This window comes from Phaseolus vulgaris, chromosome 2 (assembly GCF_051622355.1).
Source record: "Phaseolus vulgaris cultivar YP4 chromosome 2, ASM5162235v1, whole genome shotgun sequence".
Classification (NCBI taxonomy): Eukaryota; Viridiplantae; Streptophyta; class Magnoliopsida; order Fabales; family Fabaceae; genus Phaseolus; species Phaseolus vulgaris.
Window position 1 is genome coordinate 10,055,470 of NC_143499.1, and position 22,037 is coordinate 10,077,506.

At 32.1% G+C, this 22,037-nt stretch overlaps 5 protein-coding genes across 11 annotated transcripts; 4 read left to right on the forward strand and 1 right to left on the reverse strand.

Moving 5' to 3' along the window:
• Nucleotides 1-213: 213 nt before the first annotated feature.
• LOC150028988 (uncharacterized) lies at nt 214-1,482 on the forward strand. Its single transcript, XM_090297782.1, has one exon. It carries the CDS (start codon nt 214-216, stop codon nt 1,480-1,482), a length of 1,269 nt encoding a protein of 422 aa, XP_090153908.1.
• Nucleotides 1,483-4,082: 2,600 nt separating this feature from the next.
• LOC137810576 (uncharacterized) lies at nt 4,083-7,592 on the forward strand. Of its 4 annotated transcripts, none has more exons than XM_068611922.2 (6): nt 4,083-4,426; nt 4,771-5,362; nt 5,450-5,532; nt 5,627-5,687; nt 7,123-7,201; nt 7,368-7,592. In XM_068611922.2, exons 3-6 carry the CDS (start codon nt 5,454-5,456, stop codon nt 7,407-7,409), a joined length of 261 nt encoding a protein of 86 aa, XP_068468023.1. In that variant the 5' UTR covers nt 4,083-4,426; nt 4,771-5,362; nt 5,450-5,453; the 3' UTR covers nt 7,410-7,592. The 4 variants fall into 4 exon arrangements, with proteins under 4 accessions (XP_068468023.1, XP_090154377.1, XP_068468022.1 ...); XM_090298251.1 differs by having other exon boundaries at nt 4,771-5,325; XM_068611921.2 differs by having other exon boundaries at nt 4,771-4,958.
• Nucleotides 7,593-14,657: 7,065 nt separating this feature from the next.
• On the forward strand, nt 14,658-15,453 carry LOC137809608 (3'-5' exonuclease). Its single transcript, XM_068610720.2, has one exon. It carries the CDS (start codon nt 14,683-14,685, stop codon nt 15,304-15,306), a length of 624 nt encoding a protein of 207 aa, XP_068466821.1. The 5' UTR covers nt 14,658-14,682; the 3' UTR covers nt 15,307-15,453.
• An 880-nt stretch (nt 15,454-16,333) lies between these two features.
• Nucleotides 16,334-19,127, forward strand: LOC137810575 (uncharacterized). 4 transcript variants are annotated; one of them, XM_090298253.1, is made up of 6 exons: nt 16,334-16,497; nt 16,794-16,885; nt 17,179-17,421; nt 17,629-17,839; nt 17,967-18,058; nt 18,532-18,706. In XM_090298253.1, the coding sequence occupies exons 1-6, from the start codon at nt 16,472-16,474 to the stop codon at nt 18,552-18,554; spliced, it is 687 nt and encodes a 228-aa protein (XP_090154379.1). In that variant the 5' UTR covers nt 16,334-16,471; the 3' UTR covers nt 18,555-18,706. The 4 variants fall into 4 exon arrangements, with proteins under 4 accessions (XP_090154379.1, XP_090154378.1, XP_068468020.1 ...); XM_090298252.1 differs by lacking the exon at nt 18,532-18,706 and adding an exon at nt 18,776-19,127 and having other exon boundaries at nt 16,336-16,497; XM_068611919.2 differs by having other exon boundaries at nt 16,338-16,497; nt 17,977-18,058; nt 18,532-18,649.
• A 999-nt stretch (nt 19,128-20,126) lies between these two features.
• Nucleotides 20,127-21,251, reverse strand: LOC137810574 (RING/U-box superfamily protein). The gene has a single exon (XM_068611917.2). The coding sequence runs from the start codon at nt 21,118-21,120 to the stop codon at nt 20,338-20,340; it is 783 nt and encodes a 260-aa protein (XP_068468018.1). The 5' UTR covers nt 21,121-21,251; the 3' UTR covers nt 20,127-20,337.
• Between the last annotated feature and the right edge of the window lie 786 nt (nt 21,252-22,037).

Consider the following 22,037-nt stretch of genomic DNA (forward strand, 5'->3'; position numbering starts at 1 on the left):
TGAAAATTCTAAAAAATAAAAAAAAATTACATTCTCATGCATCTAGCTCTAAAAATCATGATTCTCTTGGGGAGGGAAGTCTTAGAATAAATGAATACTATCAACCACCCCCTAGAGGAATAGAAGAAGAGAGCAAGAAAGCCCAAAGAGGTTAGGGTAGACCTACCTCATTTCCATGGCAAAGAAGATGTAGAAGTATACCTAGATTGGGAAATGAAGGTAGAACAACTTTTTGCTTGCCATAGAGTGAGTGAAGAAAGGAAAGTGCCCCTAGTCACTCTTAGTTTTCAAGGAAATGCTATGTATTGGTGGAGATCTATAGAAAGAGATAGGCGTCTTCATAGGGAGCCTCCCATAGAATATTGGAATGACCTTAGGGGAGCCCTAAGACGCCGCCACATACCTTCCTACTACAATAGGGAGTTAATGGACAAGCTCCAAAGACTCCAACAAAGAAATATGAGTGTAGAAGAGTATAGACAAAAGATGGAGCTTTATATGATGAGAGCCTCCATTAGGGAGGATGAAACCACCACCATAGCTAGATTCCTAAGTGGGCTCAATCTTGAGATAAGGGATAGGGTTGAACTTCTACCTTATCAAGACTTGAATGATTTGGTTCAACTTTGTATTAAAGTTGAACAACAAAATTTAAGAAAAGCTTCAAGTCAAAGAGTAGGTTCATATCCTAACTCTTATCCCAAGAAAGATTATAAAAGGGAGGGTAGTTCATCTAAAGAGAAACCAAAAGAAACTACCAAACCTTTAGTAAAGGATACCTTCACTCCACCCACTCGTGCTAGGGACACCAAATGTTTTAAATGCTTTGGAAGAGGACATGTGCAAGCACAATGTCCAAACCAAAGATCTTTGTTCTTAAAAGGAATAGATGAATACACTAGTGGTGGGGATGAGCCTAGTGAAAAAGAAGAGGAAGGGGGAGATGATGAGAGGGTAAATCCTTTAGAGGGGGACTTATTGATGATTAGAAGAACCCTCAACAATCAACCTAGTGCATCTATAGAAACACAAAGAGAGAACATCTTTCACACAAGATGCAATGTTTTAGAAAATATATGTTCTCTCATTGTGGATAGTGGATCATGCTGCAATTGTTGTAGCACTAGGATGGTTGAAAAACTAAGTCTACAAGTAGTTCCTCATCCTAAACCCTACAAATTACAATGGATCAATGAGAATGGGGAACTAAGTGTAGATAAACAAGTGGAAGTCAAGTTCTCTATAGGTAAATACAAAGACAAAGTGTTATGTGATGTATTACCTATGGAAGCTTGTCATATCTTATTAGGTAGACCATGGCAATTTGATAAGAAAACCTTGCACAATGGTCTAACTAACGAGATTTCCTTCACCCATAAGCAAAAAAAGTTTGTACTTAATCCTTTACCACACTCTCAAGTGGTGAAAGATCAAATACAAATGAAACATAAGAGGGATGAGGAGAAAAAAAAACAAAAATAGAAAAAGAGAAAATCCTTAGGGATAAGAAGGCGTGGGAGAAGAGTGTTCCTTCCCACAAGGTTATTCAACAAGACAAACCTTTTGAAAACACCTTTGAAATATGCTTCTTGTTGAACAACCTAGCCTAATCTTTTGTAAAGGAACACTTGCATGCACTGCCACAAACCTTGCACCCATGATTCTACCTCCTCAAGTTAAAAATCTTTTAAGTGAATTTGATGATATATTCTCTAAAGAGGGACCCATAGGACTTCCTCCTTTTAGAGGTATAGAACATCAAATTGACTTGATTCCGGGGGCAAGCCTACCAAATAGGCCAGCATATAGAACTAACCCCGAGGAAACAAAGGAGATAGAGTCACAAGTTCAAGATTTGTTGGAGAAGGGTTGGGTTCAAAAAAGCCTAAGCCCTTGTGCTGTACCTGTCTTGTTGGTGCCCAAAAAGGATGGAAAATGGAGAATGTGTTGTGATTATAGAGCAATCAACAACATCACCATCAAGTATAGGCACCCAATCCTAAGGCTTGATGACATGCTTGATGAGTTACATGGGTCAATTATATTTTCCAAAATTGATCTTAAAAGTGGGTATCACCAAATTCGAATCAAGGAGGGTGATGAGTGGAAAACCGCTTTTAAGACCAAGTTTGGACTATATGAATGGTTGGTGATGCCTTTTGGTCTCACCAACGCACCTAGTACATTCACGAGGCTAATGAATCATGCTTTGAGAGATTGTATAGGTAAATATGTAGTAGTATATTTTGATGATATCTTAGTGTATAGTAAAAACCTAGAAGACCACCTAAGCCACCTTAGGGAAGTTTTTCTAGTACTTAGGAATAATAGTTTGTTTGCAAATAGTGATAAGTGTACTTTTTGTGTAGATAGTATAGTTTTTCTAGGCTTTATAGTAAACAAAAAAGGGGTACATGTTGACCCCGAAAAAATCAAAGCCATCCAAGAGTGGCCAACTCCACAAAATGTAAGTGATGTTAGAAGCTTTCATGGTTTAGCTAGCTTCTATAGGCGCTTTGTGCCAAATTTTTCAAGCATAGCTTCACCTCTTAATGAGCTTGTAAAGAAAGATATTACATTTTGTTGGAATGAAAAACATGAACAAGCCTTTCAAAGGCTAAAATCTCAACTTACCAATGCACCCATTCTATCTCTTCCAAATTTTGCTAAAACTTTTGAGTTAGAATGTGTTGCATCGGGGGTTGGCATAGGTGCAGTATTGTTACAAGGTGGGCATCCAATTTCTTATTTTAGTGAAAAACTTCATAGTGCCACCCTTAACTATCCCACCTATGACAAAGAGCTCTATGCACTTGTAAGGGCCTTAAAGACTTGGGAAAACTATCTTGTTTCAAAAGAATTTGTTATTCATAGTGATCATGAATCTTTAAAATACTTGAAAGGCCAACACAAGCTCAATAAAAGGCATGCAAAGTGGATGGAATTTCTTGAGCAATTTCCTTATGTCATCAAATACAAGAAAGGAAGCACAAATATAGTGGCGGATGCTCTCTCAAGGAGACATGTGCTATGTTCAAAACTTGGTGCTCAAATTCTTGGATTTGACAACATAAAAGAACTTTATCAAGAAGATCAAAACTTTGCATCTATCTTTGCTAAATGTGAACATAGAGCACAAGAAGGTTACTATGTGACTGAAGGGTATCTTTTTAAAGAAGGCAAACTTTGTATTCCCCAAGGTACACATAGAAAACTTCTTGTAAAAGAATTACATGAAGGGGGACTCATGGGCCATTTTGGAGTTGACAAAACTCTTGATCTTTTAAAAGGAAAATTTTATTGGCCACACATGAGAAAGGATGTCCAAAGACATTGTTCTAGATGTATTTCATGTTTAAAAGCAAAATCTAGAACAATGCCTCATGGACTATATACCCCTTTACCGATTGCAAATGCTCCTTGGGAAGATATTAGCATGGATTTTATCTTAGGACTTCCTAGGACTGCAAGAGGTCATGATTCCATCTTTGTGGTAGTGGATCGTTTTAGTAAAATGTCACATTTTATTCCTTGCCACAAAGTGGATGATGCTCAAAATATTTCTAGACTCTTCTTTAGAGAAGTGGTGAGACTTCATGGTTTGCCAAGAAGTATAGTATCCAATAGAGATCCAAAATTTATAAGCCATTTTTTGAAAACCCTTTGGGGAAAACTTGGCATAAGACTACACTTTTCAACATCTTGTCATCCTCAAACGGATGGCCAAACCGAAGTAGTCAATAGATCTCTTGGTACTATGCTTAGGGCAATCATGAAGGGTAATCACAAATCTTGGGATGAGTACCTTCCCCATATTGAGTTTGCTTACAATAGAGTAGTTCACACTATAACATTTTTTACTTTAGACAACGCTGAAATAGACCACGCGTATAAAAATGTTGCCTAAACATAGTAGAGACCACGGTTTTAAAAATGTGGCTTATAAGTTATAAAAAACCACGGGTCCAAAACCGTTGATCTTTTAGGCCATGGTTTTAAAAACGTTAACACTTTAGGCCACAGTTATTTACACGTGGTCTTTTAGTTTTAAAAAAAATTTAAAATAAAATGTAAACAAAATTTGATTTTGCGGGAAATTCTTTTCGTATTTCCCTCTCTCGTAAGTGAAAGATGCGAGTCTCGCACCTCAGTATGACATTTCACACACTCTGACCCAGAGCGCCATCTTCCCAAATCCCATCGCCTTCTTCTGTCCAAATCCTCTCGCGAGCCTTCTTCTTCCCAAAAGCCGTAATAATACCCAAATTCTAAACTTGGGTGGTGTGAGTTGGAAACCCTAGGGCAAATGAAGTTCTTCGTGGTGAGGAGGTAGAGGGTTTCGGTGAAATCGGTTACCACTGGAGCCAAACGAAGTTCTTCGTGGTGAGGAGGTAGAGCGTTCGTCGTTTGCGGTGAAACCCTAAAGGTTAGTGATTTCTTTGACTCGCTTTTTGTTTTACCCATTTGCATACTTAGTTTCAGTCTTAGATTTATGTATCAATATGCCTATTCTGGATGGGTGCCAATTCTGTTTTTTTAATCTGTTATACTAAGCATATTTTGCATATTAAGACCGTTAAAATAGTGTTGATTGTCTGTGCCTTTGATGAAATTGTTAGTGCCAATCATGAACCTTGTTGATAATAGGTTGCGCTCGGTAGGTATATGGTCTTAATCATGAAAGACCATTCACTTAGTAGGTTTCTGGTAGTGAGCACCACTGTTTTGGTGCTGCAATTGTTTTTTTTAATAGTTTTTCTGGTTTTTTAGGTACCACACTATGTTCTGAGCTAGAAGAGAAGCCTTAATATGTTTGGGAGGCTCATAGAGAGGGGAGGTAGGTCTTTTGGCGTGATGGTGCAGTTCTTGAGAGCTGCAGAATCGGTAAAACCTTTAGAAAGAAAGCAGATAGCAGTTAAAATCAGCCAAAGTCACTTTTTCTGCTGGCCCAACCATGTGTGAGATGCTCAAACTTGCATTGTTCATTGTCTTGTACAAGTAGTTTGTAGCAGCCTGCAACATACAAACAACTCTGCATTACTCACTTTAACTAAATAAAATATTATAACATTAAAATTTCTTAGAAAAGCAACTAGGGTTCATGCATTCAGATAATCACACAAAACATGATCATTATTTCAAATCTCTGGTCCTTTGATTTGGTTCAACAAGCGTAAAAGCACCTAGTCATTGGTACTGCCAAAGAATTTCCCTGCCTGTTGATTTTTTTTCTTGGCTTCTAACACAAACTCAAGTGGGTTCAATTCATTGTTATCACTTACAATGGGAATTGGAACATGCATGAAGTGGAATCTGTTCCCCAAGGTGCCTTAGAATCAGTTTGCATCTCCTTAGCTTATTTGTAAGCTCTAATTTTCCTGGTATTGAGCAGCACCAGTGCTGTATTTTTTGTCGTGCCTCATTTGTGATTCTTTGCCTTCATGTACAGTTGAATGCCAAAGAAATTTGCACCAACCAACACATCATTTACGCTCTGCATGTACACAAAACAATTGGAAAAGAAACTACAAGGTTCAGCAAATAAATTGCTACAATCGGTTAAACTACAACTTGGATTTTGGTTAAATTTTGTCTTTAACTGATACTTATATGTATATGTTTGTAGGTGCAACTTCTACAAGAAAATGCAATTTGGGAGGTGAAACTTCAATTCCAAATCCATTCAGGTTCAAACCTATTACATTTATTATGTTTTTATTTATTTATTTAAAAAATGTTACATGTAGAAAACTCCACTTTTGAAGCATTGTATTGTAAGTGTGTCTGCTTGTATGCAATGCTGCATAATTGTATTTGCTGAAACCACATAGCAAAATCTAAAACATATAGGCATATGCTAATGCTCTGAAACAGAGAATGGAGAAGAAAAAAGATAGCTGGTCGTGGGAATAATCTGTTTACTTCCTCCAAGTACATATACATTGTATACATGTATATGCGCACAATACTGATACAAAACTGATTCAAATATCGACTCCTATAACCTTCTAATTTCCTTAAAATAATTGATATTAAATACAGTTTTATAATATAATTAAAAATATAGGGTTGTTGAATGTAAGCAGAACATTAGCAGTTTTCTACCCCAGGAGTGCAAAATTCTGTTATACGATTTATTTAGAATTCAGTGAAAAAACTAATCTCAAATATACCCCAAGAATATATGGTCGATATCATAATGACAGTGAAGTGTAACATCAGGTTAAACTTTATTTGTAAGTCATAATGCAAGTTGAAATTTGACATTATTATTGTTGGAATTTGACAAAATTCTGTTTTTCTTTAATATCCATTAGTTCACCCTTATTTATGTGTTGTGCTAATTGTAGTTAATATAAGAGCATGTATTTAACCAAGAAGCTTCAAGATAATTTATTTATTTTATTTTGTTAGACTTTGGTGATGTAAAATGTTTTGAAAACAGGTACTTCCTTATAGTGTTGTATGTATATACTTATAAGTGATACAATTATAATATACCTATATTATAGGTAGTGTTTATTTCACTAATATGATAATAGTTGTAATTAATTCAGGCGTTACAGATTCTATACAATTTTAGGTCTTTGATTGATAGTGAAGTGGATCTTAAATTATCAGTTTTTCATTAAATGTTGTGTTAATAATATGATAAAATTGAATAAAAAGTAATTAAGGTGGACCAACTTTACTTTTTCTCCACCATCCCCAAGATTTTGTTTCTTCGCACCAAGCAATACAGTAATTTATTCAACTCCAATTATGTCTCTTCCCAATGCCCACTCATTCTATATACATCTTTTGTTTAACATTTACTTTCGCACTCTCTAAACATAATAATATATTAAATAAGGAGACACTGGCTGCATGTAAAAAATATGTTAAATAAGGAAACACTGGTTTCATGTATAAATAATTAATTAAATCAGAAAAAAAACAATTATACTTTATTTGTTAATAAGATTTAAAATCCAATCAAAATATTTGGATTTGGATTTATAAAATCCAAATTATTTTTATAGAAAATATGGATTTAGATAATTTTGAAGTTGATTTTATTTTAAAAAAAAATGCATTTATGTGTATGCATATTGAGTTTTTAATGGTTTGGGATGTTTACAGGAAGCACCCGTGGCAACTCCAGAAAGATCCACTGTGGAGATTGGGCCAAACGTTTCTTCCTTATCCAAAAAAAGAAGAGGTTACATTGTTGATTAATTATAATATTCAGACTTTAGGTTACATCAAAGTTGAATGGATTTGATTAGGACATGTTATTGATTATTTATACAATTATATTTTGGTAGTTATAATTATTTTGTTTGAATTAGATTTTAATTAGTATATATTTATGTATTTTTTTGTAGCTTGAAGGCAATGAAGACTACAAAGACAATGAAGAGGAATGAACTTATTGATATGTAATAAAGAAACAATAGACTATGTTTTTTTAATTAAGTTTGTAGTTTTAACTTTTGAAGACGTTATCATTATACTCAAAGACAAATTTTTTTATTATGTATATGGAACACATCTATTGAAATATGTGAAATATGTGAGATTTCTAGTTTAGTAAATTCCATTTCAATAAACATTATCTTTCAATATTTATTCTTGTTATCTTGACCTTTTATATGTGTAATTCTTCTAAAATTAAAAAAAATTTATTGTTATTTTTGTCAATACTTTAAGCAACGCTTTTAAAATTGTGGCTGTTATCAAGATTTTAGGCAACGGTTTTAAATTTGTTGTCTTTATAAAAGTCATGGCCTATTACCAACGGCCACGCTCACCTAGACCACGGCCAAAAAACCGTTGCCTAAACTTTAGGCCACAGTTTTAATGCTTTAGACCACGGTTTTACAGTGTTGTCTAAAGTAATATTTGTTGTAGTGTCACAAAACTATTAATGCTTCTCGTTTTGAAGTTGTATATGGATTTAACCCTCTCACTCCTTTGGATTTGTTACCTCTTCCTAATCCACAAGAATTTGTGCATAAGGAAGGAGTTATCAAAGCCGAGTTTGTTAAAAAATTACATGAGAAGGTTAAAATACAAATACAACAACAAAATGAGAAGTATGCCAAATACAACAATAAAGGGAAGAGAGAAGTAATTTTTGAGGAGGGAGACTTAGTTTGGTTTCATCTTAGAAAGGATAGATTTCCTACTAAGATAAAGTCCAAACTTAGCCCCCGTGGTGATGGACCCTTCCAAGTCCCCAAGAAAGTCAATAATAATGCTTACAAATTGGATTTACCTATTGAATATGGAGTACATGATACCTTTAATGTAATTGATTTATCTCCATTTGTAGGTACCAATGAAGAAGAGGACGATTTGGATTTGAGGACAAATCCTTTCCAAGAGGGAGGAGATGATGGAAGAGGGCCAAGCATCACTTCAAAGGAAGGTCATACACAAAGACATATAGGGCCAACTACAAGGGCAATGACCAAGAGGCTTGATGAGGATTGGGACACTGCCACTGATGGCAGAGAAACCTACCTTTACATGTTCCAAGAAGTCCAAAATCAAGCGTAGCATAGTCTTTAAATTCTTGTCAAAATAGTATAGATTTTCCTTTTGTAAAATTGTTTAAATTGTAATTAGGATAAATGTAGGTTTCTAAAAACCAACCTAAGTTAGCTTACGGTTTCTAGAAGCTACTAAGTTAGCTTACGGTTTCTAGAAGCTACTAAGCTAACTTAGGCCAGTCATGTTAGGCTTAGACGCACCAAAGGTCACACTTGGTTCACGCTTACGATGTGACTTCCTAGGTGCCACATTTACATGTCATTTGGCTAGCATTTCATTTCCATTACCTCTTCATTTCCGATCCTCCAAGGCTAAATAAGGAGGAGCCTACCTCATGTTTTCATAAGATTAATTTGAGTAATGAAATGTTGCCAAAATGTGTCATTCTTACTCCCTTGCCTAAAATCTCTTAAGATTTAGGTCTCTAATCTTCAAACCTTTCACCTACAAAGAGAGTTAGCCGAACCTCTCTCACTCTCCTACTCTTCATGCACCTCTAAGGCTTACACAACTCCTAGGAGAGCCTTATTCCACCAACAATCCATTGAAGCTTCCGCAAATTCCACATAAAAAACGCAAAGATGTAGAGCTCAAACTATCATTCTTTTTATAGAAAAATAACTTATAACAGATTTTCAAAAAACAGTTAAAGCTGTTATAAAAATAACAGATTGAAAATAAAATGAACAGATTTATTTTCAAAAGAATCTATTATGTGAAGGAGACTTAGTCAAACACACTGGTGCAAGGATAAAACGAATAAGCTTTTAAGATACACATGGCACCAGACTAAAAAGAATCCATTCATTTACATATGAACAAATTTATTTTTCAAAACGATAACAGAAAAAGCTTAACTATTGAAACACAGTCGTTTTGAGAGAGTGAAGACTTAGTCAAAATACTTGATGCACAAAACCTGATTTTCAAAGCCCTTAGTCAATGCATCAGTTTAAAAATGAATCTATTCATTTAGAAAAGAACATATTTATTTTTCATGCAGTAAGGGTGTTTTTGCAAAACATGTGAAAAACAGTTTCAGAAAACTTGTGCTTGCTCTTATCACATGGTCAGGGATTAAGAGGTGAGTTACCTAGCAAAAAGCCTACTCTAAAAACCTCTAAACTATACCTAAGACATTCTTAAAGCAAATTTAAATACAAATGAAATTTACACAAAAGGCTTCATCAAACACATGTCTTGAAGGGGCAGCGACCATCTTCAACAAATATGTCCACTTCTTATTCTTATACCTTCTTCTGCCAAGGAGGATACCCATTAGAGAAACCAAAATCAACCTTTCTACAATGATTTTTAATTTAATTTTGAAATGACAATGATCAAGGACAAAAGGGAAGAAAGTATAAGAAGAAGAAAATTTAAGTTGAGGGGTAGTGAAATTGAAGATTCTACAAAAACTCAACAGACGATGTTTGTTTGAGGGGGGAACTTACATGAAGATAAAGACAAAGACTTTAAATTTTTTTTTGTTTCTTCTACCTTATATATCATCTTCTTTATCTTGAAAATCTTTTAGGAAAACTTAATTTGATAAAAATGTATTTTTAAAAATATATGTTTAAACTTTATTGCTTTTAACACCATAAAAAAAATGTGAGATGAAATCCTATACTAGTTTCCTAGCTACAAGTACTTATAGTAGAAAATATATATATATATATATATATATATATATATATATTTATTGTGTTGTATTATTTATGTTCCACAGTATGTACCTCTAGCCAACACAAGTATTTTCCATGTTTATTATTTCTAGATAGTTAGTATGCATGATTTAGGATAAAGGTAGCTACGTGAATTTTAACTTGTGCACACCCAAAAGTTTTCATTGGATCTACTTTATTATTCCTAAAAATAATGTTATTTTTGTTGTTGTTATATACATTCACATTAACTTTATTTTGTGTTTGGTTATATCCATCAATGTTCTATAAGTGATTTTTGTTAAGACTCAACATCCTTGCACAAAACATAATCTTGACTCAACATCCTTGCACAAAACATAATCTTGACTCAACATCCTTGCACAAAACATCAATCTTGCATAACTCATTGCATATAATATTTCAGTTACAAATTAACAAAGCGGGAAAAATTGAAATTAAATGAATTGTAAAACATAGTGAATTCTAGACCATCTATAGACAATCGTTTGATGGACCGTTTAGCAACACATGAATATAAATGAAAGAAAATTAAAGATATGAAATAAAGGGCAATATAAACAAAGAAAAAGACGTGAAACAAAATCAGTAAAATACAATTGTCGAACCATCTAGTCTATAATCTCTTGCTATATCGTCTAATGGTTATTGCACAAAAAATAAAATGAATTACAATGAAAGATTCTTCACAGAATTATTAAAAATTCTACTAAGCAATCGCTCACTAGATTGTCTAATGAGTATATAAAGAAATAGTAGAAAAAGAAGCGAAAATGTAAACGACGAAGAACGTAAATGACATAATCTTAAATTGTGAAGAAGGTAAATGATTGCAAAAGTAAATTGTCAGAAATTTAAATTGCAGAAAAATAAATGATTGAAAAAGTAAATTGCGAGGAAATTAGATTGCATAAATGTAAATTGCTTAAACGTAAAATAGGACATCATAGAAAATGTAAATGACAATTAATTAAATTGTAATTGAATTGAAAATAACTTATAAACTAGAATTAAAATGGCAAAAACTTAAATGAACAAGAATTAAAACGAATTGAAAATGAGAAAAGTGAAATTCAAATTTGGAATGAAAATCTGGGAACAAAAACCATGTTAGTAATTTTCACCTTCAATTTCCAATATACCAATTTAGAAATTACTTTAAATTTTTTTATTAATAATAAAAATTACTTCAAATACCGACAATTTTTTAGTTTAACAAATAATATTTAATTTAATCAATATGATACTAATATTTTTTTTTCTCTAAAATTAATTTTATTTAATAATTTTTGTATAATGCTACATAATTTATCATTCTTAAAAATAATGTTAATTGTTGTTGTAATATACGCCTCATATTAACTTTCTTTTGGGTTTATAATATGTGTGATTTATATAATGAGTGTTTTATATATATGTTATTTGTGTTTTTTTTTTACTTATCCTTATTGGAAACATAATCTTAACAAGATATATTCTCGATAATAAAACTTAGGTTTATGTTATTTGTATTTTATGGGACACTCCTAGATAATTATTTCTTAATTTAGTTTTATTTTGAACAATTAAAAATTTATTGACTAATATTATTACGAGTTTGAGATTATTTTGTTGTCTAAAAATGTTTTATTTTGAAATCGTATTTTCATTTGTATGTGAATTTTATTTAAGGTAATGATATATGTGAACCTTTTTTATCTTTCTTTATATCGTTTTATCTTTATTTTCTGGTTTTATTATTTGTTATTATTATTATTAAAAGGAAAGGTGTAATGTTATTTAATATGGTTTTCAAAATTTAAACATTAGAATTTGTAAAATCAAATATTCCTATTCAAATAAACACAAATTATGACTCAGATTTGATGAATTGGATGATATTTATTTCTAAATTTTATATAAAAAAATCAAGTTTTTCGTATCTAACTATCATAAAAATTTAATTAAAGTTTTGATTAAATAAGATAAGAATCTAATAAAAATTAATAATGATAATATTGTTAACAAATATATATATATATATATAAGAATCATTAATTAGAAATAACCTTGAAACTGTTGAAAAAGCTAGGTTACACATGTCTACTTTACTTCCATTTTTTTACATTATATTTTTCTTTCTTAGTTCTCTTCAAACCCTACTTTCATGAACGATCACCACAAAATCCAAGATCCTACTTAACTTGTATTTAGAATATTTTGATTCTGTATAACGGATTTTTTTATTACATATCTTCAATACAATACAATAAATAATAAGTTTAATTATATTATTTTCATATGATAAACCAAACATATAAAATAGAAAACAAATATTTATACCTAAATATAAAAAGGAATTCTCCATTATAACCGCTATTTGGTGTACATAATTTTTTTTATTCTATCATTATTTAATATATCTTATTTTATTCTATTATTATTTAATATATATTATTTTGTTAGTACAATAGAGTATTTTGTCATTTCATATAAATTACTTGAAAAATAAAATTATTTTTTAATTTTTAAATTAATATTAATGTACAATTTTTATTTTTATATGTTAACTTTTCACTCTTCCCTTAATTACTTATTTTAAGGCAACAATATGAAGAGAGAATACTCTCACATGTACACCAAATCTCAACCTCTCTTTTCAATCACCCTCTCCACTTCATTTCAAGCAACTATACTATTATTCTTTTATATCTACCATCAAGTCAATCCTAACCTTAACGTGAACATTATTACACCCTCCGATCCCAAAACTACCAATGGAAGAAGAGAAAAAAACTCGAAGAAGAAGAGAAACTCAAACTGAAGAAGAAGAAGAGATCGTTTAATCAATTCATCATTTTTTTTTATATATTATTTTTTATTTTTTAATTTTGATTCATCCAAAATAATTTTTGTATGTAGGTATATTAAATTTCTATTCTCATGAAAAATGAATAAAATGCGGATAGACAGGCGGCGCCGTTAGTATTTATAAAATATATAAGATGGTATAATAAAAAAAAATGTAAAAATACTTATTCCCACTAGTTTACACGTAATATTTCTCTTTTTCCTATTTATCTGTTAATATTTCTCTTTCCTTATTCAACAATTATTTTTTCTCTTTCCTTATTCAAGGATTAGTTTTTCTTCATGATAGGTCGTTTAATTTATTTGCTATTGACCCTATAGTTGAATGAAAAGATAATTTAATTTTCTTTGAGCTCATGTTTACAAATAAATTAATCCGCATATAACAAAACTTAACTTTATGTTTTTTTATTTTATTTTAAGGAACATTCCTAGATATATTTTTTTAATTTAGTTTTGTTTTGAACAGTTAAAAAATTATTATGACTTATATTATTCAGAGTTGTAAAGATTATTTGATTGTTTAAAAGTATTTTATTTTAAAATCTTATTTCAATATTTATGGGAATTTTATTAAGGTAAATGATATATGTGATTTCTTATTATCTTTCTTTTTATCTGTTTATCTTTATTTTCTTATAATATTATTATAAATAAAGAGAAAGCTGTAACGTTATTTAATAAAATTTTCAAAATTTAAACATTAGTATTCATAACAAAATATCCTAATTCAAATTAACAGAAATTATGACTCAAATTTGATGAAAAAAATATTTATTTCTAAATTTGATGAAAAAATGATTTTAAGGTAAAGATATATGTGAGCCTTTTTTATCTTTTATCTTTCTTTTCTGATTTTATTATTATTATTAAAAAAGAGAAAGATGTCATGCTTTTTTATATAATTTTCAAATTTTAAGTATTATAATTTATAGAAAAAAACTCCTGATTCAAATTAAAATTGGATTATCTTTATTTCTAAATTTTATGAAAAAGAAAATCATATATTTGAATTCTTTTTAAAACTTTAAAATTCCATATCTGATTCTCATGAAAAATGAATTAAAGTTTTGATTGAAAATAGATAAGAATTTTAAAATTAATAATGATAATTATGATAATATTGTTAGCAGATATATTGATTTACTAGATATGATAGAAGAATCATTGATTAGAAATAATATTGAAATGGTTGAAACAGGCTACACATGTATTTACTTTACTTCTATTCTTCTTTTTTCACACCCAAAAACCTCACATTATATTTTTTTTTTTCTTACTTTTTCTTCAAATCCTAGTTTCATCATCTTTCTTCACATAAGGCGGAACTATCCCAAGATCCAAATTAGTTACAGGTATGTTTTTCAATTCTTCGTGTATATATATATAATATTTATAAAAAAATATAAGACGGCAGTAAATGTACATATCTGTACTAATTTGCACGTACTTATTCAATAATTATTTTTTCATGATAGGTCATTTAATATATATATATATATATATATATATATATATATATATGAAAAGATAAATTGATTCTCTTTATATATTCTTGAATTGAATTGCATTGTATATTTGCAGAAGAAAAAGTTTGATGCTCTGAATGAATAACATCCTGGATCCGTCAACTTCTAGGCATAAAATATGCTGCGATGGATTACCCATTGAAACTATAGTTACTAATGAAGCCAACATAGTGGAAGAATGGATTTCATCAACATACGATGGAAAACAAAGAGTTGTTGGTCTGGATACTGAATGGATGCATGTTGTGAAGGCTTCCACAAAGAAGGCTACCATGAAAGTTGCAATTTTGCAACTTTGCATTGAAGATAAGTGTTTGATCATTCAGTTGTTTTGCATGAACAATATTCCTCCTTCCCTGCAGAATTTTATGATAGACTCTACGTTTCAATTTGTTGGGGTTGGAGTGATGAATGATTTTGGCATGCTTAAAAATAATTATGGATTGAAGTGCAATAAAGGCATAGATGTCTTTGAATTAGCAAAGAAAAGATGGCCTGATAGAATCTCTTCTGCATCATTGAAATATCTGGCAAAGGAGTTGGTGGATCTTGACATGGAGAAGTCAAAAGCTGTGTGTACCAGTGATTGGAAAGCAAAAAAGCTTACTGAAACACAGGTTCAATATGCATGCATTGATGCTTATGCTTCTTTTAAGATTGGTAGAATGGTGTTATCAGATGAAGATACAAGCAGTAATTAGATTTATTTACTTTGTTTTTGTTGAAAATATATGATCTCCTTTGATGTATAATTTTTTTTTTGTATATCTTTCTAGTTACAGATATTTTAATTCGTCTTATGAATCTGTTAGTTATTATAAATTTATACATATAAATAATAATTTTTATGGTTTTTCTTTCTTTGTTTTTATTTTATTGTTTTGAGGAGGTGGTTTATACTATTTGATTTGCATGGGTTAAAATACAAATACATCTACTTTTTATTCTCACAGATGTTTGGGTTAACACTCTTCTTATTTAAATATTTAAAAAATAACAATACATTATTAAATGTATATTTTTCTCTGATTTACTTTTTGTTCTGTTCATATACTCACAAATGAAAAATATATTTTAAAATAAAAGAAAATAACCCTGTCCATTTCATCTCATTTCTAATTCTTGTATTTTGAAGAAAGGAGAAAAAATAAATCTACAAAAATGCCTTTTTCTACTGCAAATATACTTCTCTTCTATTTTGATTTTTGTCATTATCGGCAGATTTCAATAGTAAGTAGAATTTGGTCATAATTTGAATTTATGACTGTATCAATCTTATAGAATTGGAATATAAAATATTTTATGACATGAATTTAAACTTAACTAAACTATAAAAACTGATTTATAAAATGAAAATTGTGTTATTCTTATATACTGTATTTTTGTCGAGATCTTCAATAATATTTGTGGAAAGTTAAACTAATAAAGGGTTTGATCAAAGATATACATGTAGGAAGAAAATGGGGAAAAAAATCAGTCTTGTACCAATATCAGTTTTGTAAAGAATCAATCTTTTAACCCCTAACCCAAAGATTCCCCAACAAAACAAATAAAAATCTTGGGAAAAGAAATATGGATGTGGTGGATGGAGAATGTCAAATAGATCCTACACTGACAGCCAATTCTCCAAAAAGAAAAGAATACCTGTCTTCCTTCACAAGGCACTTGAGGAGTTCCAAATCAGGTTCCAAATGCAAAGCATATTTGACCTTGCTTGCTCTCTTCCAAATAGCACTCCAAGACAAATCTAAAAGTTTCCTTTCAAAGGGTTCTTCTATATATTTCAGAGAGCACTTACCTGTGGCAAATGGATGACACGGCACCTTACTCAAAGAAGGGAAGCCTGACAACATAATTTGTACTACAATGGAGAATTTTTTGAATCAAATGAGGTTAGTACTTCTAAAATTTTTCTGCCAAACATGTTTTGGTATTTCATGCCCCTAATGCTGTAATGAACTCTTAATAAATTGACTTCTAAGTTTTACCATGTGACTATGAAAGCATGATTGCATTAGCTATGCTGTGCTTCTTTTCAGTCTCCCTTCTTACTGATAGTAATTGAATGCATGCACATAATCGTAGCTTATAACGTAATTTTTCATTCAACATGTATGCTTTCACATATTGATAAAATCACGATAAAGTGTTCATAAATACTATCTGCTTACATGAACACTTTTGTTAGGGTGCCATTTAGTGGTGCAGAGGAGAGCAAATCTGATCTTGGTGGCACCAAGGATTCTAAAATACCAATACAAAAAACTCAATCTTTCAAAGGTAATGTTTCAAGAAACATTTCTTCTCCTTTAGGTCTTTATCATCTGTATATTGAACATATTTAGCAAGAAAGAGAGAAATGGTGAAGAGTTCAAAAGGAAGGAGCTGAAAAATTGTGATATGCTGTAAACCTGTAACCATAAGCAGGGACTAAAAGAATAAGGGTAAAAAGAGTTGGATATTCCCTTTGACCGAAGATTGAAAATATGAATGAAGATATTATTATCTTTCTGTCAGTTTTTGGCTTAAAATCAATGATGCAATTTGTTAACAGATTCAGGTGATAATTTCAGGAGAAAATAAAGGTGGCCAGAATTGGATTCAGAAACAGTTTGCAAGGAAAAGGAGTGGTGATCATGAGTCCAGAGACTTGGACCACGCTGCTGCAGTAGCTGCTGCTGCATTTGCAATTAATTTGCTAGATGTCTCTGAAGAGAAGAAAGAAACCCCGAAGGCCTCATTGGAAAAGAGCAAAAGCAGGGTGGATGGCCCCAAACCTCCAATTCCCCTACGTAGTGCATCCAAGCGATTGTCAGGTGAGGATGAGCATGTAGAACTCCACTTACCAATAATATACCCTTTTGAAGAGTTCTAGTGCGTGGCCTATAATATTTCTGAACATTTATTCTTTAACTGTAGCAGATTTCATGTAGCAGATTTCACTTTATAGCATAAGACTTTTGTTGTTGCACACCTTTGTGGGGATTCATAAAATATAGTACCTTTGTATGCATCATGCTCAGGTTCATTTAGATTAAAAGATGAAGGTAATAAGCCTGAAGAGGCAATTACCCCTGCACCATCAATGAAAAAGGTTTCCACTTTCAGTGATGAAAAGCCTGAGACTTCAACAAAGCCTGATCATGGAAGACGTCCAACTCTTGGAGAATCTATCGAAAGGCACACAAAAGCAGATGAATGGGAGAGAACCGAGCTTCAAGAGATCAGACAAAGGTATTTTTTGGATGCGAGTATTCATATTACATTGAATTTCTACCAAAAAAGAAGCTCAATCAGAATTTGAATAACTGCTACCATGCTTGATCTATGCATTACGTGCAGTTTTATAATAATATAAAAGAAATTGTCAGGTACGACAAGTTGAGAGAGATGATAGATTCATGGGAAAACAAGAAGAAGACGAAAGCCAGACGCAAGCTAGACAAGGAAGAGGTTTCACTCAGACATTCTTTATACCTTATACCTAACTTCATTTATACTCAATTAAGTTTTGGAAGATTCTATTGTGCTATAATACACATTTTAAGAGTTTATTTACATCGTGCTTCAAATTGTTTGGAGAATAGTCTCGGGAGGTACACACTTGAAAAATGTTATTAACACAGGAAAAGTTGTTCCACCAAAAGTATACGTATGACAATTCAAGCATTATCAGCATGTGATTCATCAAACAGTTTATAACATGACATGTCCATAAAATATGAAGCCAAATAGAAACATAAAATTTTAGTCACTTCATTTTAAATTCATATCCATTCAAGCATGTGTTTGAATTCTTTACAATCAAACAATTTATTTGACCATTTATCAAATCTCATTAAGCCGTTAAATGCGTCCACAGCCAATGTCAGATTAAGTATTTGGTCTAACTTGGTAGATTTGAGTCTCATTCGTTAACTTTACAGAGTTCGAGGATGTAAATAGATGATGCTGTTATGAGCAAAACAAGTGAGATTTCCAATTTGCATTGAACAATTACAAATTTGACTGCATTAGACCTAAAACAAAAGCATCAGAGTATAATACATCTGAAGTTATAATTTGGACAGCAGCTCAATGTGGAACACGGCCCAAAATTATTTCGAGGAACAAAATTTTAAGCCATAAAATCATGGTGTGATTCCTAATCACGATCTTCTGACACTGCAGAGAGGACTTGCTCAACGAAGGATGAGAGCTTTGGAGGATTTTCAAGATAAGATTACATCTATAGATCACATTGCAGAGCGGGCAAAAACCAGGGCAGAAGAAAGCCGGAAGAATGAAGTAAAAAAAGCGAATGCGAATGCAAATGTAATTCGAGCAACAGGCAAAATGCCAGGCATTTGCTTCTGCTTCTGAGATCACCAATTATGTATTATCACTTGGTTTGGGGAACTAACGGAAATCTAAATATGTGTTTCACAGTTCTATCTAGATCTCTTAGTCCTCAGTTGAACTATGAAACAAGGCATGTTCCTATAAAAATTGGAAAAAGATAAACTAAACAGTTGAATAGATACATGAGTTTCTTCTTGTATAAACTACTTCAGTTTTTCTTGCTTAGATTTTAGTTTTGGTAAAGCAAAATCATTACCCTAGTTTAAGTGTCAACTTTATTTTCAGGAAATGACAAATTAACCTAAAAAAACGATTGATCATATTCTGAAACTACAGTGTTTAATTGTTTTTATCAAAGTAACCCAGTTACAAAACTATCCCCTAACATCATAACGAGGGATAAATAAAAAGGTTAAAGAAAATCCAGACAATGAGCAAGGATGGGATACCAAAATTGCTACTACACGCGCCCTGTTTATGCAACACAAAAATAGAATCTGAAATTTGAAATAATCCTACGAACAGAAACTCATCAAAAACTGCTGTTTGGATCCCTCCTTCTATCACTCTCTGTGGTCAGTAGAAGGGGCTAAGTACTAACACTATCACCACTCCTCTCCAGGGGCTTAAAGATAAATTATAAACGGTGAGTTTTTGTGAACTGATCAGATGTGCTGAAATAAATAAATAAATGACAGTGCTGAGCTTAATAGGTTAAATAAGATCTATAATACAGCTTGTTTTATGCTTTCTTTTACAAGTTACTACTATTTGTAACTCACGGGAAATGCAGCAAAACAGTTTTATTGAAGCCTATTTTCTAAATATCTTACAGAATTATTGTAATTTTTAATATATATGTGTGTGTTTGTGTGTAAATATACCTCATTTGATTAGAAAAACATTTTCCTAGAAAAACAGAATGGTCATTAAGAACGGAGTGAAGAATCTGGCAACTTTTAAAACATGTTAGTGAACGGGCAAAACATAAAAGCCGAAACGACATTTAAGCTGAGGTCAAAACCAAGCCTAGGATTATAGATATTGCATGAAACATTTTCTACATCTAATTGCATAACCAGTCATTCGATAAATAGACTTTTCGGCATGTGAACCCTGTTCTTTGTACAAATTAATAATTACGCACTTCGGAAAAAAGAAAGGAAATTAAGAATCAAAATACAACTGCAAAAAAATAAAATTGCTCTCCAGATTTTAAACATAAACTGGACATGAAGATTGCCCAAATATTACAAAAGATATAGAACCATTATGAAACCTAAAACTAACAGAGAAAGAAATTACCAGAGTACAACAATCAATCCAAAGATATATGGTTAATTTGCTGAAGTCGGATTGACAAGATGTAACAGTCTGCTGAAGGATATATCTTAAGATGTAATTTCTCTTATCAGCCTCTGGATCGTAGGGTATGCAAAGTACAAAACGAGGAATGATGGTATAGCAAAAATAATAGTGACTAGTAAGTAAAGGATTAAAATAACAGCACTGCCAGGAACCGCAAAAAGGGCAATCAGCAGGAAAATAACTATCAATGGGAACTTGGATGTAAAGTGAAGGAAGAAATCCAGAGATTTGTGAAGAGAAAAGTAATGTGCCTCTCCACTGACACCAACATCACGGTTAGATCCCACCTGTCTAGAATAAGGACTCATTGAGGCCCTTCTTAGGTTACAAGTACTAACTTGACTTCCCAGAAGGTTGCACTTGGGAGACCAAATTGGTTGAGTGTCCCCACATGAGGAAACAAGCTTATGCCGTTCACCATTCAGACTCTCAACCATCCAAAGCAGGAAGAAGTTCTTGCAAGGATATTTAAGATTTCCCTTGTAAATGATCCGGAATGATAACAAATGGCACCATGGACAAGAAATGAAGAACGGGATCCTGATTTGCTGAGTAGGAAAATTCAAAACAGCCCATTGCAGTCCTAAGACACAATTTTTACAGAGGGTGTGGCCACACCATAAGACATAGGGCACATTCTCAACTATGTTGAATGATTCCCAGCATATTGGACATTCCAGCCCTTCGTCTCTGCTGGAATTAGAGCAGACCTCGTCATCCGAGCATTCTGCATTAGTTTCACTTAACTGTTTGGTGCTTCTTTTCGTTCTAATGCTTGTAAGGGCATTTGACGCAAAACTCCACATCACGAAAGATGAAGAAATTTACGATGCAATAGCAGTAAGCATTGAAGCCATTGTCAGAAACAAAAGCACTTTTTCATGAACCTGAGCCTCTGCCTTTTCTCTTCCCCAGTTGCTAGAGGGCCCCTTCAAGTTTCACCTCAATCAGAAACTACAAAACAAAAACTCTAAGTCATTGTATGGCTTCTTAAATACAGTCAGTGTTATCACAAGAAAGAAAAACTACCAGAATTTCCAATTACCATCAGCAATCAGTGTATATACCAAAATTCTTAACAGCATTTCTAACTAAACTAATCTATCTAGCATGGTCTGACATTCAAAACAAACAGAATCATTTATAGAACATAAGATTCTTTGTGAAAATTAAAAACCCTGAAATTTTTACTTAGTTGTAATGTGCACGCATACATTAGCAACAAAATATAACAGTTAAGGAAAAAATACGGAAAAATGTCCACAGCCACAGTTTCAGACTCAATGTCAAGGCTTGTTGGGCTCTACACAGCCACATCGGCCATATTTACTAACTACATTGGAAAAACAATTTTCTACTCGACGAAGAAGCACAGTGAATCTTAAGTTAATAAAAACAGTTCACGAGGTGGTTTTGGCCACAGCATGAGGGCTCTTCAAGTGTCTAGCGACCTCAATGCGATTGCAATTGTGACCCGATTGGCCGCAATTATCTACGATTTCCCGCAATATAGTCCAACCACGACTGCAATTCAAAAACCCCAGCATTACTCTAACGCAAATGTTAAAAACTGAAAAGTCACACCTTAAGTTCTCGTATCACATTGCTCACGTATCGTTTTCAATTCAAAGGAACACACGAACACAATCACCATGAATCCATGATCGATCAACCGTTTCTGAACTCAACAAAGAGCAATCTCATTTCAAAGTTCTCAACGAGA